A 22,361-nucleotide genomic window follows, 5' to 3' on the forward strand; every position below is an offset into this window, starting at 1 on the left:
AGGACAATGCTTGTCCTTAATCATTGGTATGTTATCAATATTGAATTTATATATACGAAGAAAAATAACATGTATTTTGATAATAAATTCGATTAAGCAACTGCAATGTATGTTGTCAATTAATAGAACCAGTAATTTTCTTCTATTTATTGATTTATAACTCTGTTTATTTGTATTCTCCTGTTTGTAAGAATGTGCTCTAGTGTGGGTGTAAGGGTGTTTCATATTTAAAGTAAATTAGGTAAAATAGGTATTGTTTGGAGTTTTATGAATTTTAATAAACTTTGTGAGGTGGTGCTGTATCTATCCTGTTGGGAGACACAGTGTTGGTGAATGTACCTTCGTGCCGCTACAATCACTCACAATCAGTATTGATAAAGCTTGCCCCTTTATACTCGCAAGTATCTTACATACTGAGTTCTGAAATATTTTTTTCCATTTTCCAATGTATCATGATATCACCACATTTATGATATATTTAACTCTCATTGTCTTGCTGTACCTAACTATGATAAGGAACTGAGTATTTTTCATGATTTTTTGGACGTTAAAGGACTTGTATTTCTAAAGTTTATGTATGCCACGGCAATTCAGTCTTGACACTGCGAGTGCAGATCCGTTCAAATCAGTGTATGCCTTTGCTCTCTATGTATCATTGTATATCGATCACCTGATAGGAGAGAGTTGGCAGAAGACGGCTTGGACTCCAGAAACACCTTGATACTGACCCGCGAAAACTCGCCCCTCGGTTCTCAGTACCCGTTCTACGCTAGCACCAGGGTGGGCGTTGGCAAAGACAATCGGCGGCTGTACTACTACAACGTAACCAAAGAGCTACGCAGATACATTCCAGAGGTAAGAACGGTCCACGAGTATGTTTCTATTGGGATGATTATAGGCATACCTTATAGCTCACAGGACAAGCACATGACACTTGTATGATGGGATGTAGAGTCTCTAATGTTGTGACAAACGACAAACAATTTTCATGGAATGTTTCCGCTTTCCTAGTGTAAAATACCACCCGACCCCTCCGGGCTAATAGTAATTGATATTCCGGGGAGATGGTGACACGGGGTATATAGTCCATGGGCCAAGAGCCGAAAAATGGGTTGTTGGTACCACCCGAGGTGGCAAAACCTTTTTGGTGTCATTTTGTTTGTCGGACATAGATGCGCTTATCAAGCTATGATAGCATTTCCAAATGAGTAGCTTAGTCATAATAATGAATTTTTAACCAATTTGGTTTCGTTTTTATATCCCTATACTTCTGAATCGAAACTAACCGCTATACAAATACGAGCACTACCTTCTGTATGTCCACAGGTGTTCTGTTGTAAACGTGGTGCGCTTAGTCTTTATTCAAGGCAGCAAAGGGAATATCCAAAGGGTTATGATGTCCACAGCTGTCATGCGGTGCGCTTAGTCTTTATCTAGAACAATGTACCGTTATCATATCTAAAGTTCCTAATAAAAGGGATTATCTATACTGTTTTTATACCACCCTCTCAACAAATACATCAGTTTTAAATGAAACAAATATCACTCTGTTCATTTACAACATTATAAATTATAATGTATTGTAGTGTACCGGTACATTGTTTTTGCATAGTCTTTCATTGTTGGATGGAAATAAAGCGACATTGGCTTGGTATTAGCGTTTTCAACGTAGCGTTTTCACCGGAAAATGATAAATAATTGAAAAATACGCTAAAATTCACGAGAAATTGCTTTGTTGTTGTTGTTGTTTTTAGATAAAGGGATATACACTGTATCATAAGCTTTGGATATTCCCTTCGCCGTCTTGAATATTAGACTAAGAGCTGTGGACATCATAACCCTTGGATATTCCCTTCGCTGCCTTGAATAAAGACTAAGCGCACAGCGTTTACAACAGAACACCTGTGAACATACAGAAGACAGTGCTCTTCTTTGTATAGCGGTTGGTCTCGATTCAGAAGTACAGGGATATAACAACGAAACCGAATTGGTTTAAAATTCATTTACTATGACTAAGCTACTCATTTGGAAATGCTATCATAGCTTGATAAGCATATCTATGCCCGACAAACAAAATGACACCAAAAAGGTATTGCCACCTCAGATGGTACCAATATCTGGCCTGGCCCATGGACTAATACTGCTCTAACAACATCGAACTTAAGACCTTTTAGGAGTAAAATCCGACAATCTGGTGCAATAATCAAAAAGTAATACAATTCATGTTACTGGGCGAAGGTGAATGTCTAAATCGCGGTACCTCATATCAACTCTTGATCCGCACGTGCGCCTTTTCATTATGTGCTAGATAAGTCTATTAATGAGGTGAACCGAAAGGGGAACCGGGCGTGGGAGCTTTTGCACATTTAGAATTGAAATTAAGCGATCTTATGCACACTTTTGGTGGAATATTTGAACCACATTTAATGAAAAATAGAAAGAAATATGAACATTCGGGGTAATGTAAGCATGGTAAGTGGCTAAATCGTGGTGTGCGACTTCACCACTGCCTCTGGCCTACCAATCCCATGGAAATGTACTCAATGGGGAAGGTTGTGAAAGGGGGAGGGGGGGGGGTATCCCCCTTCCCCTCTCACCCGAAAGAGCTCTTGAATTTTTGGAACCAGAATTAAGCAATCAGGTGCATACTTTTTGCGAAATATTAGGAAAACATTTCCGCTCAAAGAAGAAACAAACAAACAAACAAACAAAGCGAACAACAGTCACACTTTGAACTGGTTCCTATAAAAAAAAAAAATCTTTCAGAAAGACAACAAAATATAGTAAGTAACAATATTAAGCTTTGAAAATTTAGAGGGACCCCCTCGAAATCGAGGGAAAGGGGGACTTTCCTCTTCCCCCCCCCCCCCCCCCTTCCCTATGGGATCTCACCACCTCTGCCCTCAAGACTAGGATAGGGAAGGCACATTATCCTCGTTGTCTCTTTAGATTTAAAGCTGACTATCACAATACAGCATGCTCACTATTGTGACATTTGTGTAAGCTTTGTTGCGACGTAGAATAGACGCAGACACGAAAACGTACACTTTTATTCACTCTAGAACCCTTGTGGGTTTCTTGTACAAGAGAAAACGTTTTTGTAAGCTGTTTATTTCCCACAGCGCTTTAGTCAATCAAGAATCATGTCACTACACAGAGTGATCGTTGGTTGCTTCTCCAGCTATTTTAGGTTGTTGTTTTTTATCTTGTATCTCATTTGTTTTTGTTAAAAGGAAATTTTAAGAATAAATCCACTTTCGATAACGTTGTCTGTATAAAAAAGGGGGTAGTGTAATTAAACACACTGAATAAATGAATGTTTAAGTAAATGAGATGATATAAACATAATATAAAAGATGTGGAACTTGAGTCATATTTTTACCCGGAGTGCAACAACGGTCTCAATGTCTACACCACGTGGATCTTCATTAACTTCACTTTGTAAAATCAAAAAGAAGAACTCGCATCCTTCCCATCAACTATTCTGTATACAGCCATAGCTATTGAACCAAAGGGGAACTTTAAAAAGCTCAAAGTAAAGTGACGAATTGAGAGATTATACAATGTTGTTATTCATTTCTTTCATATCATTTATTAGGTTTCCACACAAATCATACAGTGTTGTGTTTACAACATCCATCAATGACAATGTAAAGTGACACAGAAATTATACGTTATAAGTTTACTATTTACAAGTACAAGACAGGGAAAAAGCCTCGAAGTGACAGAAGCATAGCGCGTTTGATGAATTTCCATACATTATGTTGTTGTTGCTTTGCTGCAAAGTATTAAGCATAAACGTACTTATTTTTTTTTCTAGAAACCAAACTTCCATTGTTGTTTCTTTGATTTTAGTAGTCTATGAAAGTCAAAGAGAGTTTTCCTTCAACACGTATTTAGGTAGCCACGTTCATTTTTATGCCTCCGCCACGAATGCATGGTGCCGGAGGCATTATGTTTTCGGGTTGTCCGTCCGTCCGTCCGTCCGTAAGGAATTTTGTGGACAGCGTAACTAAAAGACCTTTTGAGTTATCGTAATGAAGCTTGGCATGTATGTGTATTTAATAGGGGGTGAAATTGTGCCTATCAACTTTTGGGTGCACATGCTCAAGGTCAAAGGTCAAAAGGTCAAGGTCAAATACATACATTTCACTATTTCCACCATATCTATGCAATGCCTGAAGATATTTTCTTGAAACTTAGTGTATACATGATATACCCAATTAAGATTCTCTGGTGAAAGTTTGGGGTCATGAGGTCAAAGGTCAAAGGTCAAAAGGTCAAGTAAAGATATTAAAACTTCGCTTTTTTTCTCCGTACCTTGGAATTGTTCAAGGTATCTTCATGGAACGTAGTATATATACATGTACTGACTGGCAGTGATTATCTAGAGAATTTAGGGTTCAGGGTCAAAGGTCAGGGGTCAAAGATCAAGGGCAACACTTCAAAATTTTACTATTTCCCTCATATTTATGCAATGCCAGCAGGATTATTTTTTTCACTTGGTGTATGCATGTATAACTTAATAGAGATTCTCTAGAAACTTTCTTTTTCTTTTTCTTTTGCCTCAAAGGTCAAAAGGTCAAAGATCAAGGTAAAGTGCTGAACTAACTTTTCCCTCCATATCTCGGAAGTGGCTCAAGTTATCTTGAAACTTACTACATATCTATGCATGTTCTGCCTGACAGTGATTATCCTATGAATTTTAGGGTCAAAGGCCAGATGAAAATGGTGACAATGTACTTTTCAATACAGAAATTGCACTTTTTCTCCATGCCTTGAAAATTACTCAATACATGAACTTATGAATGGGTCAAAGTCAAGTTAAAGTCCTTAAATCCCCAAATACATGCTCTCCTATTCGTCCAATTAAACCTAAGTCAAGGAAGGAGAACATTCATCACATTTGTGTAATTTTAATATTTTGCCAATTTTGTGAAAATGTAATCACACATTGTCCACATGTACTACAGACCTATTAAGAGAATCATGCATTATGGCGGAGGCATACCAGTCGCCTTAGCGACATTTCTAGTTTCATTCTTTTTTTCGTCGCTTCATCAAGCCTTTAAGTTTATTTTCTCAGCCGCTCACAATTTTTCTGCAAACCTTTCTCTAACTGCAAAATATTGCGGTATATTTCCCAGATCTTCTAGCTCTATCTACTCTTCTTCTAGCTTCTAGGTTGTGAGAAAATTCAACAAACTCAAGGACAAAGGCGGCGTATTCATCTAGAAGGAACAATTATTAGTCTACTTCCGTGATAACGTGGAACCCTTTACATATTCGACAAAGGATTCTTTTACATTCGAGAAGAATGGTGTACGAATGATGCGAACCGTGAAGATGACATTCCTGTTTATTCTCCTTCCCCTTTTTACTCTGGTGACATTCATGTTCTCTGCAATAGGACAAGTTCCTCGTTGGTGAAATTCATTACTCCGAGGCGAAAAGGTGTTATGGCAAACGCGATGCACGAAAGAAACAGATTCCTTTAATAGTGACTAGCAGATCAGATATTTTTTCAGCTCACTTTGTTTTGCTTGCTGCTGATCGCTGGGTTATCAAGTACATATAAAATCATTTCTTCACCTAACAATGTCATTATTATTTTTAACATTATAGATTGCTAGGATAGTATCTGTTCAAAATAATAAGTGTTACATCAGCATTATTTTCATTGTCATGATCAGTATCCACTATTCTTGTTATTATACTGTTTTTGTTCTTGTTTGTGATGATTATCTGCCCAATGGTTAAATCAGTACGCAGGAAGTTTGGCATAACACAATGCAAAGACAGGTTAATCAGGGATCGACATTGGCTTCTATAGCTCAAATGAGTCAAGAGGATCAAACACACACACACACACACACACACACACACACACACACAAATATATATATATATGTATACACAAAGTGCTGGCTATTATGGTGTAGCTGCCTCCAAACAAATATGTATATGTCACCAAAGACAGTAGATTTATTACATTTCAATTCCTAGAAATTTCCTTGACAGCAATTTTGCATTGATGAGTTTGATATCGGTATTGAGTTTATGTAGGGCCTACTTATATGGAATCAAATATTCATTTGCGATTGGTTTCCTTTGTTGGGGTATTCAATAAATGAAAGAAAATAAAAGTTTAGTAAGTGTCGACAGTAGGATACTTGTGAATCTTCTATCTGATTATGCATGTTTTGAATCATATACTACAACATTTAAGACATTAAAAGAGCAGGGACAGAACAACAGAAGTCGTATCATTGCTAGGAGGAAAGACTTGGGGTTTATTTAATTACAACACAAAATAAACATTGCAGTATCAAGGAGAGAAGGGATATCAAGCGAAGACGAACAAGCATTTCAAAAATCACTTTCACCTTGATATTATCGATGCATCGAAGCAATATTTCATAAATCTCTGTATGATGTTACCAAGCGCATTAAGACAACAAAATCAGAAATCGAAAAACTAAAAGATGCGAAGAACCGGATCAACTCCTTTGGCTTTTATTCTAACACTAATTATACTTTTCTTTTATAATGAATACCATATGATTATAGTTATTATGATTATTGATTATATGAGTATATTATGATTATTAAGTTATTCACATTATTGTTTTAATCAACTATCGGCCAGTGATTTACCCATATTTTCTAAGAAAAACACACATGATATGCAAACCATTTTTACCCTGCGAGACGAAATGTTGCATTTCAACTTCCACATACTCGCACATTTCTTAGCCTAGAAAATAATATTGCTAACATTGTCATTAATTTTGGTTCGGTCTGTCCTAAGATAATAGCTAGTAAATATTCTTCTCTTGTTATTTTTTCAACAAAAACTCACTTCAATGATACTAATGATTGTAAATTCCCTGACTAATGTGCATTGTTCTGTTAGTTATTGTCCTTTTTCATAATGCATGACATATTTACTTCTATAGTGCACGCTTGGTTTGCCTCTGGTCTCAGCGATTTGCTTCCATTGTCTCAACGTCAATTCTCTGACTTCAAGTTTTTACGAACATGGCGGTAGATATGCCTGTATACTTGTACTAGCTTTTCTTCTTCACCCACATCTGCCTCTCTCTTTTTCTTTACTTCTTTTGCCCTTTGTACCCTGCTATTTTGGATTCTATAGGTACTCAGGGTGTGTCTCCTCTCAATTATTCACATATTTTCACATATTCATATATATACGTTGGTATTTGTCAATGGAACCCACAATCACAAACTCTGCCATAAGGGTTCCTTCATATTTTGCATGTTGTTAGAATTAGTCTTTAGTGCAAGGCGTGTGCATATGCAGATACATTTAATACTTATAATCCACTGTACTTCTTCTCTCTTTTTTTGCCTTCTGTATATAGTTAGAGATGTATATTCATTACCTCGAAGTTTTGTTTTGTTTTGTTTCGTTTCCATCTAAGAAAGTGGTTGGATAGCCCATGTTCAGCTGCAATAGCTGGTCTTCCATGGGGTCCAGTTGGATGTTAGGCGGGACCACTTCAACGGGTCAAACACCCTACTCTATGAGATGAATAAATTAAGCGGGATCTTTAACGTGCATGAGTTTTGACTCTCTCACACATGCAGACATGGGATCTCATTATTTATTTCCTATCCGAGGGACAGAATGTTTTACCTCTACTAGAGGGGACAGTGTGATTACAGACAACATTGCTCAGTAGAACTCGAGAATCGAACCCGGATCTTTTGGATCGAGAGGCAGAAGCGCTACCGACTAAGCTAACTTCCTCCACTTCCTCCACTTCCTCCACTCTCCAACTATCACATGGTCCCCGCACCTGCACCCGCTATGGTGATAGGGCTTTTTCTGTTATTTCCCCGTCTCTCTGGAATAAACTTCCTCTCCATATTCGTAATGCTGATAACGTTGATAAGTTCAAGTCATCGTTGAAAACTTATCTGTTTACTCAACTTTAATTATGCTGTTTTGCTGTTGCATGTTATATCATAATACGTATATTTACATAATGCTGTATTTTATTTTAATGTCATACTTTTCTTTTTCCGGATCAATGCGCTTAGAAACATCAGTATTAAGCGCTATATAAATGTTATTCATTATCATTATCATTAACTCACCGCTCTGTATGTAAAGTGAAATATGAAAATTAACCCGCTGGAACAGTCTGCTGCGTCTATAGACCAGTGCAGTTTAAGTAGTCAAAGCAAAATAAAACAGTACTCCCATTTACGCTTCTTGATTGAGTCAAGACGCATGCCAATATTAGCCTCATCCTCGTTGCATACAGACCATATGGCTTGGTGTTTGGGGAGTTTTTTAGCGTTTCGTATTGAGCACGTTGATGAAACAGTTTGAGTGGTGTACTCAAATATCATGCGTTTTGTACTTCCTGCTATAAAGGACATTGGTTTAATACCCATTACAATCTCGAAAGTTAATTTGTTTAACGTCTGACTTGGGTTTGCTTGGCGAGACAAAAATATTGATCGATGCATAAAGAAGTCATTCAGTCGCACACATGCAAGCACTCCGTCAGACAGATACACACACACACACACACACACACACACATTTGTGTGTGTTTCATGATATTCTTTATTTGAGTTTCATTCAATATCAGGTACATGTTGACGATAAATCTAATACGAACACAAAAGCAGCACACACACACACACACACACACACACACACACAAAACGGACAGGCACTCGCACACACAAGGATTGAAAACGAGTCAATCATTACAGACCGACTGAAGAAACGTAATAGAAGCAAACTAATTACCGAAATGTGGTGTATGAATTTGAGAGCAATGTATGGATTCCATTCATTTCAAGTCATGCCCACAATCAAATCGTCTTATTTGATAAGTTTATCCCCTTCACTCTGGTGACGCCGTTAAAATTGGAATGTATATCCATTCAATCCAATGTAATTCAAATTTTACTTACCGGTAATGACATTAAATAGAATACGTCAGGTCCACTGACGTAATTTTTCTTTTTCTTTTAATTGTTATGCGTACAATTCTAAAAGTTTGAGGATACAAAAAAAAAAAATGGTTACCGCAAGCACCTAACATTTTTTACTGCAACAAAAACATATCAAACTCATATCAAACTCATATCTTCAATAGCATTTTCTTTAGAAAGAGAGAATCCTCATGGTTCACAAATCCGTCAAACTATATAAATTTGATGTATGGAATGCTATCCATAATCATCCGATGCGATGACATCCTTAGTCAAATCCTTCCAAAGGAAATTATAGTTTTAATGATGATAAATATTGTGTTTTCTTGAGATTATTATAATAATAATTAATTATAATAATTATTATGATAATTATTCATATTCCTCTGAAAAAAATTATAATAACTGTAGGAATGACATCCCTTTTCAAATCCTTTTTAATTGTAAATTGATGTTAATTATGATAGATATTGTTTCGTCTTTAAAATAGTCATACATTTTCTTCAGAATAAACACAATTTTCATATGTGCATCAATCACATCCTTTTCCGTTCGTATAATATCCTTGTAAAATTAAAGTTAATGATATTTTTGAAGTAAAAGCATTGGCAAATACAAGAGAAACGTAAAAATTGTTCAATTTATGTTCGCTTTCAGTACATTCATTTTTAAAACAAAATAACACAAGGCCATTGATGATTCGGTCCTCCTCCCCAGCCCCTCATGCACTTACACCTAATCTTTGAGAATAGTTTCCAAGTCGTTTTGTCACGAGGAAGGGCTGTATCTCTCAGCAAACATCTCCGCAACATGGGACATGTTATAGAAGAAAAACGCAACAACTCAATGTATTTTTATCACAATGCTTCGTTAAACTTATTTATAAACTGTAAAAATTTATGTCCTCAGAACATCCAAATCTTATTGTAATTACTAGTGTAATATCGGCATTTTCATCATCATCTGCTCAATGTTTAAATTGATACACAAGGAGTTTGTAATAATGCATAGGCAAACTGGAAAAAATGCATAAACATGAGGAATATACAGAGGAAACGAGTGAAAGATAAACGCTGTAACCATCGAGGTATTAAAATAAGTCTGATTCCCACTGCGCTGCAGTCTGCCGGTTCATAATTTTTTTCATAAAACTTTCTGTTTTGTAATATCATCGTGCTCTCTTTCATGTACATTGTCGCGTCTTTTGTATAAAATGCACGCGTTTTAAGTGCTTGTGTACTTCTGCGTGAATGTATGATTTCATTATTGTGGGGGGGGGGGGGGGGTTCACCATATTCTTTAGCTGTTCTTGGATAGATGTTGGATGATATTTGATAACATAATATTATTGTGTTTTGAGTGATCCATGTTTTACAAGCCCTTCTTTTCAATCGATCACTTTTTTACACCATTATACGTTCTTTTCTTTTTTTCAACATTGCAGAATATGGATTGCTGTTCTTGGTTGATCTACCTAATTGCTCATAAATTTTATTACATAACTAGTGATCCTCAGTGCATAATGTATCTTTTACAAATTGATAGAAGAATTAGAATAATTTGTGTAATGCATGCTTTATATTTTGCCTCACTCTTTTGTTACATGAAAATAAACAATACTTCCCATGAGCACGTCAAATGAAAAACAGGCTGGTATGGGCTAGATGAGGTTTGTTTTTTGCCCTCAGGCAACGCGTCATGAACCTCGTCTATACACAAACAAACAGAAAATGAAATGATAATGTAACAGGACAAAACGCTTTTCAAACGTCGATTGAAAGGAATCATAATCAACTTTTGTCTGTCGCACTTTGAATTTTTTTGTCTCGATTACAGGTGAGTCCGTTCCAAGAGAAACACTACAAGAAGTGCGCAGTGGTGGGGAACAGCGGAAGCCTTCTAAACAGCGGATGTGGAAGCGAAATCGATTCCAGCGATATGGTTTTCCGGTACCGATGCACATTAAGATCTTTTAATTTTCCAATTACTCAATTTCGTTTTTTCATTAGGTAGAGCAACTCTCCCTTTGTATTTAACCTTTTTGTGCATAGAAAAGACAAGATGTCAACCAGTCAAATAGTCATACAGATTCATAGTAGTGTTCAATTACTTCAAGTGCATCCTCATAACAATACGTCAGAGGTGATTTTACTAGTGAATAAATCATACGAATCTATAGCTATTGTGACTGTTATAATTTTACAGGTGACTATCAATGATATGAAGAATCGGTTTAAATCTTTTTCTTTAGCAAAATCAAACAAACAAACAAATGAGCTTTGATACTCTAATTCGCCTCTTTTCCTCTAGACATCAGACACCAAAATAGCATCGTTTCCTGAAAACGTGTCAAACTTTATCATCCCATATATTGCTCTTCTGTTTGGGAACAAAATTGCTATCTCAGAGAACGTGAAAGCTCTGAGGCTTATGGATGAGAATTAAGCAATGGCCGACAATATTGTCTGATAATAGGAGGAACAAATCACATCCAATCACATCAATTTGCGAGTTGGACCAAATTATCTCTTCTTTCATAGAAATTATGTGAAAATGATGAGCTCGATCAAAATCATGTTATTTGTTGTGATTATTTTTTATGCAGCTCTAACTTTCGGATTCAAAAAGAATTATATGAAATCGCACTTCATGTGTCGTGCTTTGTTCCAAAAGGACTCAAGTAAGGTCAACCTAAAATGCCCATACAGCAGGACTTATAACATCGGTTTCAAACGTCATCAACCAAGACCTTTTTTAAAGTGAATCGAATTTTGCTCATCCGTGCTTCGCTCTTGTCACATGTGTTGATTTTTTGCCTTCTATGCCATTCTGCGATCATATCTTTTGAAATAAGTATATCTGATGTATATATACATGTGTACATAATCTTATACTTCCTTTTTGAAAAGGTACTAAATCCATTTTTTCGTCAAATTTGACTTATTTTGCTAAAATGTATTCATCTAAGTAGTTCCATTCACCTAAGCTGTTCCACACATTAAATTCTCAAAGTATTGAAGCTCTCGTAAGACCTGATACTGAAAATACAAGAGAGAAATCAGGCAAGGAAATATCGGTTATGTTCTAAAATATGCTAAATCCATTTCTATTTTTTTTTTCCAAAAGAGTCTAAATCTTGTTGGATCCAATCGGAAACCAAATCAGGAAACAGGAAGAGAATGTGTGGTAATAAGTCATCCCACACAAACTACACAAGGTCACAGAATCTAGTCACCTATTACAAGCTTTGCTTGTATGCTTGTTGTACATCACTTTGCTGAAGTTTTGTTACAAAACATACCATGCTAAATCCATAAAACTCCCCACAGTATGAAATTCAATACTTAAATCAGTGTAGAGCTCCACATCACCCCGCGTTCAGAACATAAAGTCATTGCACGAAAACATATACAGGCATTATGAAATAAAAATCCAGGTTTTCCTTATTATTAAAAGTGGAGTTAGCACCTTTTGGAAAGGAACTTCTGAATTTTTTGCTATGACAACAGCGATCATTTCTTACCTTTCCCATCTATCTTTACTAGATGTAACGCTGCGCCCATAAAGAAATTCACAGACGACGCGGGAGAGAAGAGCAATTTGACTACTTTCAACCCAAGTATACTTTTCAGAAAGTAAGCACTGCTTTGAAAATGATGCTGGCATGAAAACCAAAAACTAATCAAGTGCAAATAATGGAAAGGTGGAAACGCCAAATCGAAGATAAAGAGAGGAAAAACCATCTTTCTGAATGTCGCATAGACTCATTCTATCGATTTGATTTGTATTATGCTCTTTAATACCGCCCACTTGTCTTCTTTGTGTTGTGTGTGTGTGTGTGTGTGTGTGTGTGTGTGTGTGTGTATAAGACTGACAGAGCCTATATAAGAAGTATACCATCGTAAATCTGTTCAACTCTAGCATTGTTTTACGTATTAACTTAATACACACTGCTATTGCTCTCGTAATATTTAAAAAAAAAAAGTGATTGCGGAGCACAAGGTGATGGTTGGTGATCACGTTTCTCTCCGCATCTATAATGTGTTTTACGCCCGTTTGTGATTTGGTAAACAGCGATGGAATGTTTGTTCGATAAAGAGAGAGAGATTACTTTAACAGAAACAACCCAAAATTATCAAGGCAATTCTGCGTTCAATTGCTCCGCATGGCACACAAGCATTTGTGTGCGTCTCTCAAAGATGTCTCACAAGAGTGATAAGGGAATTGTCGATTAGCTGTTGTTAGCACCAATACCACTGAATCATCAAAGACAAGTCAAAGCACTATTGATGCAGTTTCCATCGCAAAGCACTGGATGCCCGCTCAATGTTGTCCCGCACAATGTTGTCCCGCACATGCACAAGCAATATTGTGAGAGTGTCGAAGCGAGTTACAACGTGACATTCGCCAAAAAGTGCCAAAGGAAGTGCATCACGATGCATAGTAACCGAGACCTTGATTTTTTGGTTGCTTGTCTCATTTTCCATATGAAAAGATAGATTGGTAGTCTATTTTCAGCTGCACATAGCTGGGCTTCCATGGGGTTCAGTTGGATGTGAGGCAAGCCCACTCCACCGGGTGATGCACCTTGCTCTTTACCATGTTTACCATCAATGAATGAAGCGCGATCTTTTACGTCAATGAGATGTAACTCTCGCACACACGGGACCTCCATTTTATGGCCTATGAAAGGGACAGAGTGTTTTGCCTCTATCATAATACCAGAGGGGACAGTATGATTACACGCAACATTGCTCAGTAAGACTCGGGAATCGAACCCGGTTCCCTGTACCTAATAAGCACAAATTTTAGTCGTCCGTTGTTTCTGTATATATTGATTTTGAGATGCAGACGAGAGATACTCGTATAGCTTCTCTCGAGAAACACATTGAGTCTCTACTCGACCAGCAGGACGAGTCGGACCAGTATTCTCGAAGAAACTGCCTAATATTTCACGGGATTAAGGAGAATGTGAATGAAAACACAGACGAAACTGTGATAAAGTTGTGTGCTGACAAGCTCGATATTGTCGTCGATTCAACAGACATTGACAGGAGTCACAGATTGGGGCCAAGTAAGGAAAACAAAACCAGAGGAGTGATTGCAAAATTCACAAACTACCGTATCCGAAACGAAATCTACAGAAATCGCAAAAAGCTGCGAAATCTTCAAGGGGGAGGTATCTACGTTCACGAAAGTCTCACAAAGACTAGGACAGAACTCTTTTGGAAAATCAAAACCAAGTACAGCAATCATATCGAAGCCCTGTGGACCCAAGATGGCCGAATTCTCGCCATTTTGAAAGACACAAAGAAACGAATTGCGTTCACGAAAGAAAGAGATCTGCACAAACTGCCTCCGCATAATCCCTCCGGCACAAAGGATGGAGTCAACTAACTTCCACTGAATAATTACATCTTCTATGGACAAGTTCGATAGCCGTGGCTTGCCTTTTGTTGAACCATGTCTATACGCGCCTCTTTCACTTCAAGATAAATCGCCTGGTATTCTGCTGTCAATTGAGCCAACTTGAGGGAATCTTCTTTCGGTAAAGTCTTTTGTGTTTAACTCTATACAGTTGTGTGAAGCACTCATATCGTCTGAATTGGAAACACCCCTGCCTGCAGGACCCCCACGTTCTAGCTCGTGGTTACCATGACTACCGGAAGCTGTTCACTGCAACGTCGCCCCACCCCTTTCACAAATTCCACCGAAAAATAGCGCTATCACCTGTCGGCAACAATACCCCACTCCCCTTTCGCTCTGCTTTTAATTGTGTTCTAATTGTGTGTGCTAGCCTTGCTCTACTGGTTGCGGTGCAAATGGTTCCAGCTGACACCCTCTCGCAATATCTGAATAGGATACACCCTGATTACAGCACATTACGCCGTAGGCCACGGTATTCATGATTGCCAGACGCCGAGTAGTGTATTGTCCCCATATGTATGAGTGTAATCGAAGAATAGCGCCATCACCTGTAGACACATTACCCCACCCTGCTCCGAATCGTGCTCTTTTGGCTTGCCCTCTGATTTTCGGCCGCTATGTCTCCGCTTATGATAACTCAAATATTGTGTGATTTCAGCCATCGCATTATCTGTTCTAGGATTAACCCTTGACTGTAGCACTTTATGTTCTGGCCAAGGGTTTCCACTGCATTTCCGCCCCCACACCCCTACCCTCACGAATTTCATAGATGAAGAGCGCCATCACTCGTCGATGTATAGCAGCAGTTGCTGCTTTACCTCACCCTTCCCCGGACGCGTATTTTCCTACTAACTGAACAGTTGTTTTACAGATCAGATTTTTGTTCTCCATTATGCGGTCGGCTGGTTACTGTTGGTAACCATTTCAATCATATTTAAAGTTTAAACAATTTAAAAATTAAACTATTTTTGTGAGATCGTACAACGTATCTGATGAATGCAAAGTGATCACCAGAGATCACTTAGCATGCTTAGTACACGTGTTTTTAAAATTTATGTAAGATTTTGAATGATTTGTGTTTTAAATCCATAATTTTAGAACACTCATGCATATTGAAGTCTATACATTGACATCCAGTTGGAATATGACATGGTTATTTTGAGGAGTCTTTGAATACTCTGAATACTTTTATATTCTGTCTGCGGAAGATTGTGTTCCTATACTCGCGATATACATGCGATTATACTTGTTTGTGTACTTTTTTTTTCTCATGCTTTTGTGTTCTGCACAGTCAATGTTTCATTTTTGTTTCTTTTTCCCTGCTAAATGAAGTCTAGTATTTATACATTTCCATGTGTTTGTTGTAAGAAACCTGTGAAAAAAAATCAAAAAGGATTGAGATGTACTAACTGCCAGCAGTGGCTTCATATTGCTTGTTCTGGTATTTCTGAAGGAGTTTATGATGATTTGACAGAAACTTTTAACGACTGGCAGTGTAATATTTGTTTATTTAAGCAGATGCCTTTTTATATTGATTGTGAAACTGCTGCAGATGTTGATTTACATGAGGTCAATATGACACAAAGAAATTTGCCTACTTCAGGGGAACTGCATCAAGATGTACGAGGTAACGGTCTAAGGATTGCACATTTAAATGTCAATAGTCTCTTGAGACATATAGATGAAGTTAGAGCGTTTGTGACGTCAAACGACATACATTTACTCGCTCTAAATGAAACTAAAATTGATTTATCTATTTTCGATCATGAACTCAATATAGAAAATTACTCACTGGTGCGAAAAGATAGAACTCGTCAAGGTGGAGGAGTAGCGATATATGTTCATAAGTCGATTCATTTTGAGAACCTCATACATGAAAGTTTGAATGAGTTAGAAGTGCTTGCAGTAAAGGTTTATTTGAAGCGTTCAAAGGCAATGGTGTTCACTACTTGGTACCGACCCCCCTCTTGTAATATCGGTGTCTTTGATTTATATGAAAATTTCCTTGGTTATGTAGACAGTTTAGGTTGTGATACAGTCCTGGTAGGAGATATAAACTGTGATTTACTGTCCCAGCCTTTATCTGGTGTCACCAAAAGGTATATTGATCTTAATACTACGTACGCGTTGACACAGATAAATTGCACTGAACCGACCCGGATAACTAATCTTTCTGCTACTTTGGTTGATCACATTGTAACTAACAATCCCTTTAAAGTGAAGAGTTTTGTTGTAATTCACAATGGAATGAGTGATCATTCGATTAGTATTATGACTTGGAAGTCTGATATTTCATTTTCTTCAAGAATTATAAATTTCAGAAGTCGGAAAAATTTAAATATTGATGACTTCAGAATTGATATTCACAATCAACCGTGGGAAAAGATTAGAGAATCTGAGTCTATCGACGAAGCTGTTGAATTATGGCAGAATTTGTTTCTAAATGTTATTGAAAAACATATGCCTGAACGGTGTAAAAGAGTAAAAGATAATTTTTCACCTTGGATGACTTCTGATATCTATAGACTTATGAAGAAACGAGATAAAGCTAAAAAGAAAGCATATAAATGTAAAGATGAAAATATGATGAATGAGTATCGAAAGTTACGAAATAAAGTTACAGCGGAAGTTCGGAAAGTAAAGAAAAAATATTATGTTGATAAATTCTCCCAAAATAGTAAAAATTCCAGATCTACTTGGAGTTTGTTGAAATCTATCATACCAAATAAGAAATGTGATAGCTCAGTCCATGTGAATTCTGATAATTTTATTGAAACTGCTGATCATTTTAATGAATTTTTCGCCACAGTGGGAAGTACTTTAGCAGAGCAAATTCCTGATGCACCTTTTATTCACAGTAAAGCTAACTCTGTTAATGATATATTTGAATTTACTTTGGTGACGGAAAGTGAAGTTTGTAAAATCATTCGTAGTTTGAAAGAGGTTAAATCCATTGGTTTTGTTAAGATATCTGTTTATATGCTGAAATTATGCGCTTTTGATATATCACATAGCATTGCTGATTTGATTAATCTATCTCTGTTAAGTGGTAAGTTTCCCAAGCCATGGAAAAGGGCAAAAATCATTCCAATTCATAAAAACGGGCATAAAGATTATCCCTCAAATTATCGACCTATTTCAATATTGTCATGTGTTTCAAAAATTCTCGAACGAGTTGTTCAAAGACAGATACTAGCTTACCTACACAAAAACAATATTCTGACGTCTGCGCAATCTGGTTTTAGACCACAACACTCCACTATTACTACCCTTATGAAAGTCACGGATGACTGGCTTCATGCAATTGATAGAAATGAATATACAGGAGCTGTTTTTGTCGACCTCAGAAAAGCTTTCGACACAGTGAACTGTGATATACTAATGAAGAAGCTTAAGGAAATAGGCATTGATGGTACCCCCGGAGCTTGGCTGAGAAGTTATATGACGGACAGAGTCTGCCAAACATTGGTCAACTCCAAACTTTCCTCCGAATCTAATATAACGTGCGGGGTCCCTCAAGGGTCCCTTTTAGGACCACTGATTTTTATAATCTATATCAATGATTTGGTACAATATATTAAAGTATGTAAAGTGCAATTATATGCCGATGACACCGTTTTATATTTTTCTCATTCTTCAGTATACAACATTGAACTTGCTCTTAATCTGGATTTAGAAAATGTGTATAACTGGATGTGTCAAAATAAGTTAAGTGTAAATTGTCAGAAAACTGTATGCATGTTATTTGGAAGCAACCACATGATGTCCAAACAAAATGTTTTACGAGTCTCGCTACACAACACTCCTCTGAATCAAGTACGTGTTTTTAAATACTTAGGTCTGTGGTGTGATGAAAATTTAAATTGGAAATATCATATTGAAAAGATGTTGATGAGTATTGGAAAGATGGTAGGTTTTCTCGGTAGACTAAGACACTCTGTAAGTGAATCGATTCTGAAATTAATTTATAAGTCATTGATTCTTCCTCACTTTGATTATGGAGACATTATATATGGGTCATCGTTTAAGAAACACCTAGATAAGCTACAAAAATTACAGAATAGGGCCGGCCGAATTATATTAAGATTACAACCTGATTCTCATGTTTCTGTTCTTGAAATGCATAACGCTTTGAATTGGCAACTCCTTGACCAAAGAAGGCATCATCACTCCCTTACTCTTATGTATAAGATAATGAACAATTTAACTCCTTCTTATTTAAAAGATGAATTTGAAATTGTAATTCATTCCTACCCCTCCCGTTTTGGGCAAAAATTAAGACTTCCCAAACCTAGAACTGAATATTTGAAGAAATCATTTAAGTATAAATATGCTAAGGAATATAATGACCTTCCCATGGATATCAAAATTTCCCCCAGTGTTCATATATTTAAATCTAGAATAAGTATGTTTAAGGTCACTGCCCCGTTGATTTAATTTTTTTTTCTTTTTGCTGATGAAAAAGAGTTATTACAGAATTATTTGAATTAGTACAGATTATTGAAAGTTATGATTTATCATTTTTCCACTCCCTTTCATTTGTATCCTTCTCTTTTGCTATTCGCCATTCGATGTTGTTGTTGTTGTTGTTTTCTTTCTCTCAACCTATGTATACTGTATTTCAAATATGTACATTTTTACAAGAGTTATGTATTTCACAATGTCACATTGTATTTGTATAACTTCCATGTTCTGGACCCCATGGAAGACCAGCGATGCCATGTTGGCATCGCTGAATATGGGCCATCCAGCCGTTGTTGTTTTTATACGGAAAATAAAATCAATCAATCAATCAATCTGTTTTGTTTTATTTTGTTTTGTTTATATTTCTTTTCCCCAAAAAGATTCAATGCCCTTGCCAGACAAGAAGACTACCTTGCATTTCGAAAGAACATCTCGCAGTACCACGGCTACATCTGGATGCCTTGCATCGGGGCCGCTGCGCTCCACAACGTTTGTTTGTCCACGGTGCAGGACGAGGCGAACAACCACGAGGACGATCCCCACCTCGTAGTAGGGAACCCCAAAGAGTTCGTCAATTTCTGGGATTTCTGGAAGCGGAGAAACTTTACGAATCTGCCGTCAACCGGTACCATTTCCATTTTTGTGATTGTCCTTAAATTCATTTTGTTTGAAATTCCATTTCAGTACTTTTTTGGTTTCTGCAAATTCTTTATGACAAAATTCCTTAAAGGAAATACATATTCATTATCATCATGATGAAACTAAGTGTAGTTACAATTTGGCATCATGATATAACATAACACAGTCTGATCAAAATCAAGCGTTCTTGTATTTTCTAATGTTTTCTTATGTTCGATTGGATTTGACTTGTTTTGATTTAATCTGAATTTATTTCCACTTTGTCTTCACCTGAACCAAAAAGTCATTGAGTTACAATTATTATAAAATTGAATTTTGTTACAAATAATCTAAACGCATACTCCGATAACATAATATCACATTTGCAACAAATGATAAATATATGGTAGCCATATAAACCAAAGTGGGGGAGCCTAAGTCAAAAGGAAGGCCTTTATTACTTAGACTACCGAAAACTGAATAACATAACAAACCCGTCACTTAAACACATAACAACAACAAAGTATATACCAGAATGGTATAAAGAAAATTTCAACAAAGAACTGAAACTGAAACTCTACATGATGACAGAAAGATGGGATGAGAAGATACGAAACAGAAGGAATAGATTTAATAAACTGAGATGAGAGGAGAAAGAAGAGGTGGACATGCAGAGGAGATGATATCGAGCAGAAGGATGGATAATTTCAACCTTTGTAATAATTCATTTATAAATTGTCCCTTGAAATAAATCCAAGGAGATATTAATTCTACCCTAATTAATTATAGAGTTTAGGCCCTGTAAATGACAGAGGTGTGGAGATAAATTTGTACAATATTCCAGTTCCTTTCGATATGTAAGGAGAGGCGTTGTTTACATGCTGGTACCATGATGCCTGTGTGTGACAATAACGAGAAATTTGACATATCACTATAAAAGATCAGATTTTTTATGATGATATTTTGTGGTACATTTACGCTTCTCTGAGTGATTTGAAAATACAGAACTTAAATTTGACTCGTGTTTAAAGATTTCACTTACATTGCAATACATATTTGAATCCTAATAAATTCATTACATTGATCAGTATTCTTTGGCGTTCGTAGGCATGCTAGGGGAAAGTAAAAAGATTGGGCAAATTATTTGTATAGGGCCCCATTTTTTTTTCTCTCTCTCTTCTTTCGTTCTTTAAAACAACAACGAAAACATGGTGAATAAGATGAGCGAAAATGAGAGGAGAGTTTTTAGTATTATTATAGTGTTCATCAAAAAATAACTGTGGACCTAGCAGGAAACCTTTCTGGATCTCCGCAATCAATATAGGATGTTGGATTTTTTTTAATCATTAATAGAAACATAATGCTGCCTACTTGAGAGGTAACTTTTAATTAATGACCTAAGGATGCCCCGTATTCCACAATTTTGACATATAATTTGTGGAGTAAAGTTCTGTTACCAACGACATCAAACGATTTTTTTATACTACTATCAATAATCGAAGACTTTTCTGTGAAAGGAAAATAAATTTGTGATCTTCTCTAGTAGTTAAGTTATTAAAAAAAAAAATCTGTAGAGATTTTTTTTTTTACTTCAGCCACATTGAACTTTGGCAAATATTTAATCCGAAAAATAATCCAATCTGTTGTGCAATTTTTCTTTCGATTATTTTGATATGCATGGTAAAAGAATAAGAGAACGATGAGTTTTGGTTACTTCTGGTAAGATCATTTCTTCTTCTATTTTTAAAACAAATTACAATTACCTTTGCTTTTCATAAAAGATCAGGACAACATTCAATAGAGATTGGTTAATTAGAGGTATCTTCCCCTGCCAAAAGTATATTACGAACTATTCTTTCTGACAGGGTTCTACATAGTCCACGTAGCCCTGCAGTTGTGCGAAGAAACTCACGTCTACGGTTTCTGGCCCTTCCCTCTGCGGCTGGACACGGGGTTCGAGCGGGTACCTTACCATTATTTCGACGACATACTGCTGAATAAGAAACACGGAATGAGCACCGAATTCTCCAACCTCGTGCAGTACCACGAGCTGGGACTCTTACGACTACACACGGGGAAATGCCGGGGACGATAGCGACGAGTCGCTGGGGTAATTTATCCACCTGTCAGCTGCTGTAAAGCCAAGGTCTCGAGCGTGCAAGTACACAATTGGTAATTACTGAAGTGGACACTTATGGACACGCATGTAACCGTCCTGAATGGTGAGACATTCTTGTCGTGTACGTTAACTCCGTGGTTACTCTGAAACAAGGTATGAACATTTTTGAAAATTAGACTATAAATCAGGATTAATCTGCTAAATATTTGCTTTCTCGTAAGTACGTGTATTTCGTACATGAATTGATTGGGTGATGATTTCCCAGTGTAATGTACGCTACAACCGCAGATGCATTTTCCTTGATATAAGAAAGTGACTATCATTCTTTTGCGTATGTAGCTTTAAAATTTGTCACTGTTTTTATTCAAGTTGACAGTCGGCGGTGATGATGAGAGCAAAGCAAGAAAACACGTCTAAACTATTTTTGTGACTTTTTTTACAGAAACAGGTGCATGAATCAAGAAGCGATGAATGTCTACTATGCAGTAGTCTTGTAGTTTAACCAAGAAATAGTATTGATTGAAGGACGAGATAGTGGATAGAAGTTGTTGGTGATCATTATTGCGAAAATAACGATATCGCCAAGTTTCGTGCAGACAGCCATTTGATTTAACGACACGATGGGATAAGTGGAGAATAGCCTTATGACTAAAAGAAATCATGAACAAAAAAGCAAGCTTAGTCCTAAGTATAATGTGACAGTCAAGGTGTTTAAGAATTTTTAATGGGATGAACATAGTGAGAACTTCAAAAC

At 36.7% G+C, this 22,361-nt stretch overlaps 1 protein-coding gene across 1 annotated transcript; it reads left to right on the forward strand.

The window, feature by feature from the left end:
* Positions 1-677: 677 nt before the first annotated feature.
* LOC139713131 (alpha-N-acetylneuraminate alpha-2,8-sialyltransferase ST8SIA3-like) lies at positions 678-21,738 on the forward strand (the record flags this gene model as incomplete). The annotated part of the gene is made up of 5 exons (XM_071624884.1): positions 678-855; positions 10,816-10,928; positions 12,525-12,614; positions 19,251-19,495; positions 21,354-21,738. Coding segments are annotated over 5 exons (856 nt in total), but the record flags the coding sequence as incomplete, so codon positions are not given.
* Between the last annotated feature and the right edge of the window lie 623 nt (positions 21,739-22,361).

The sequence above is a fragment of the Diadema antillarum genome, unplaced genomic scaffold, assembly GCF_040938485.1.
Source record: "Diadema antillarum isolate AM-2024a unplaced genomic scaffold, OU_Dant_1.0 seq00001910_RagTag, whole genome shotgun sequence".
NCBI classification, from domain to species: Eukaryota; Metazoa; Echinodermata; class Echinoidea; order Diadematoida; family Diadematidae; genus Diadema; species Diadema antillarum.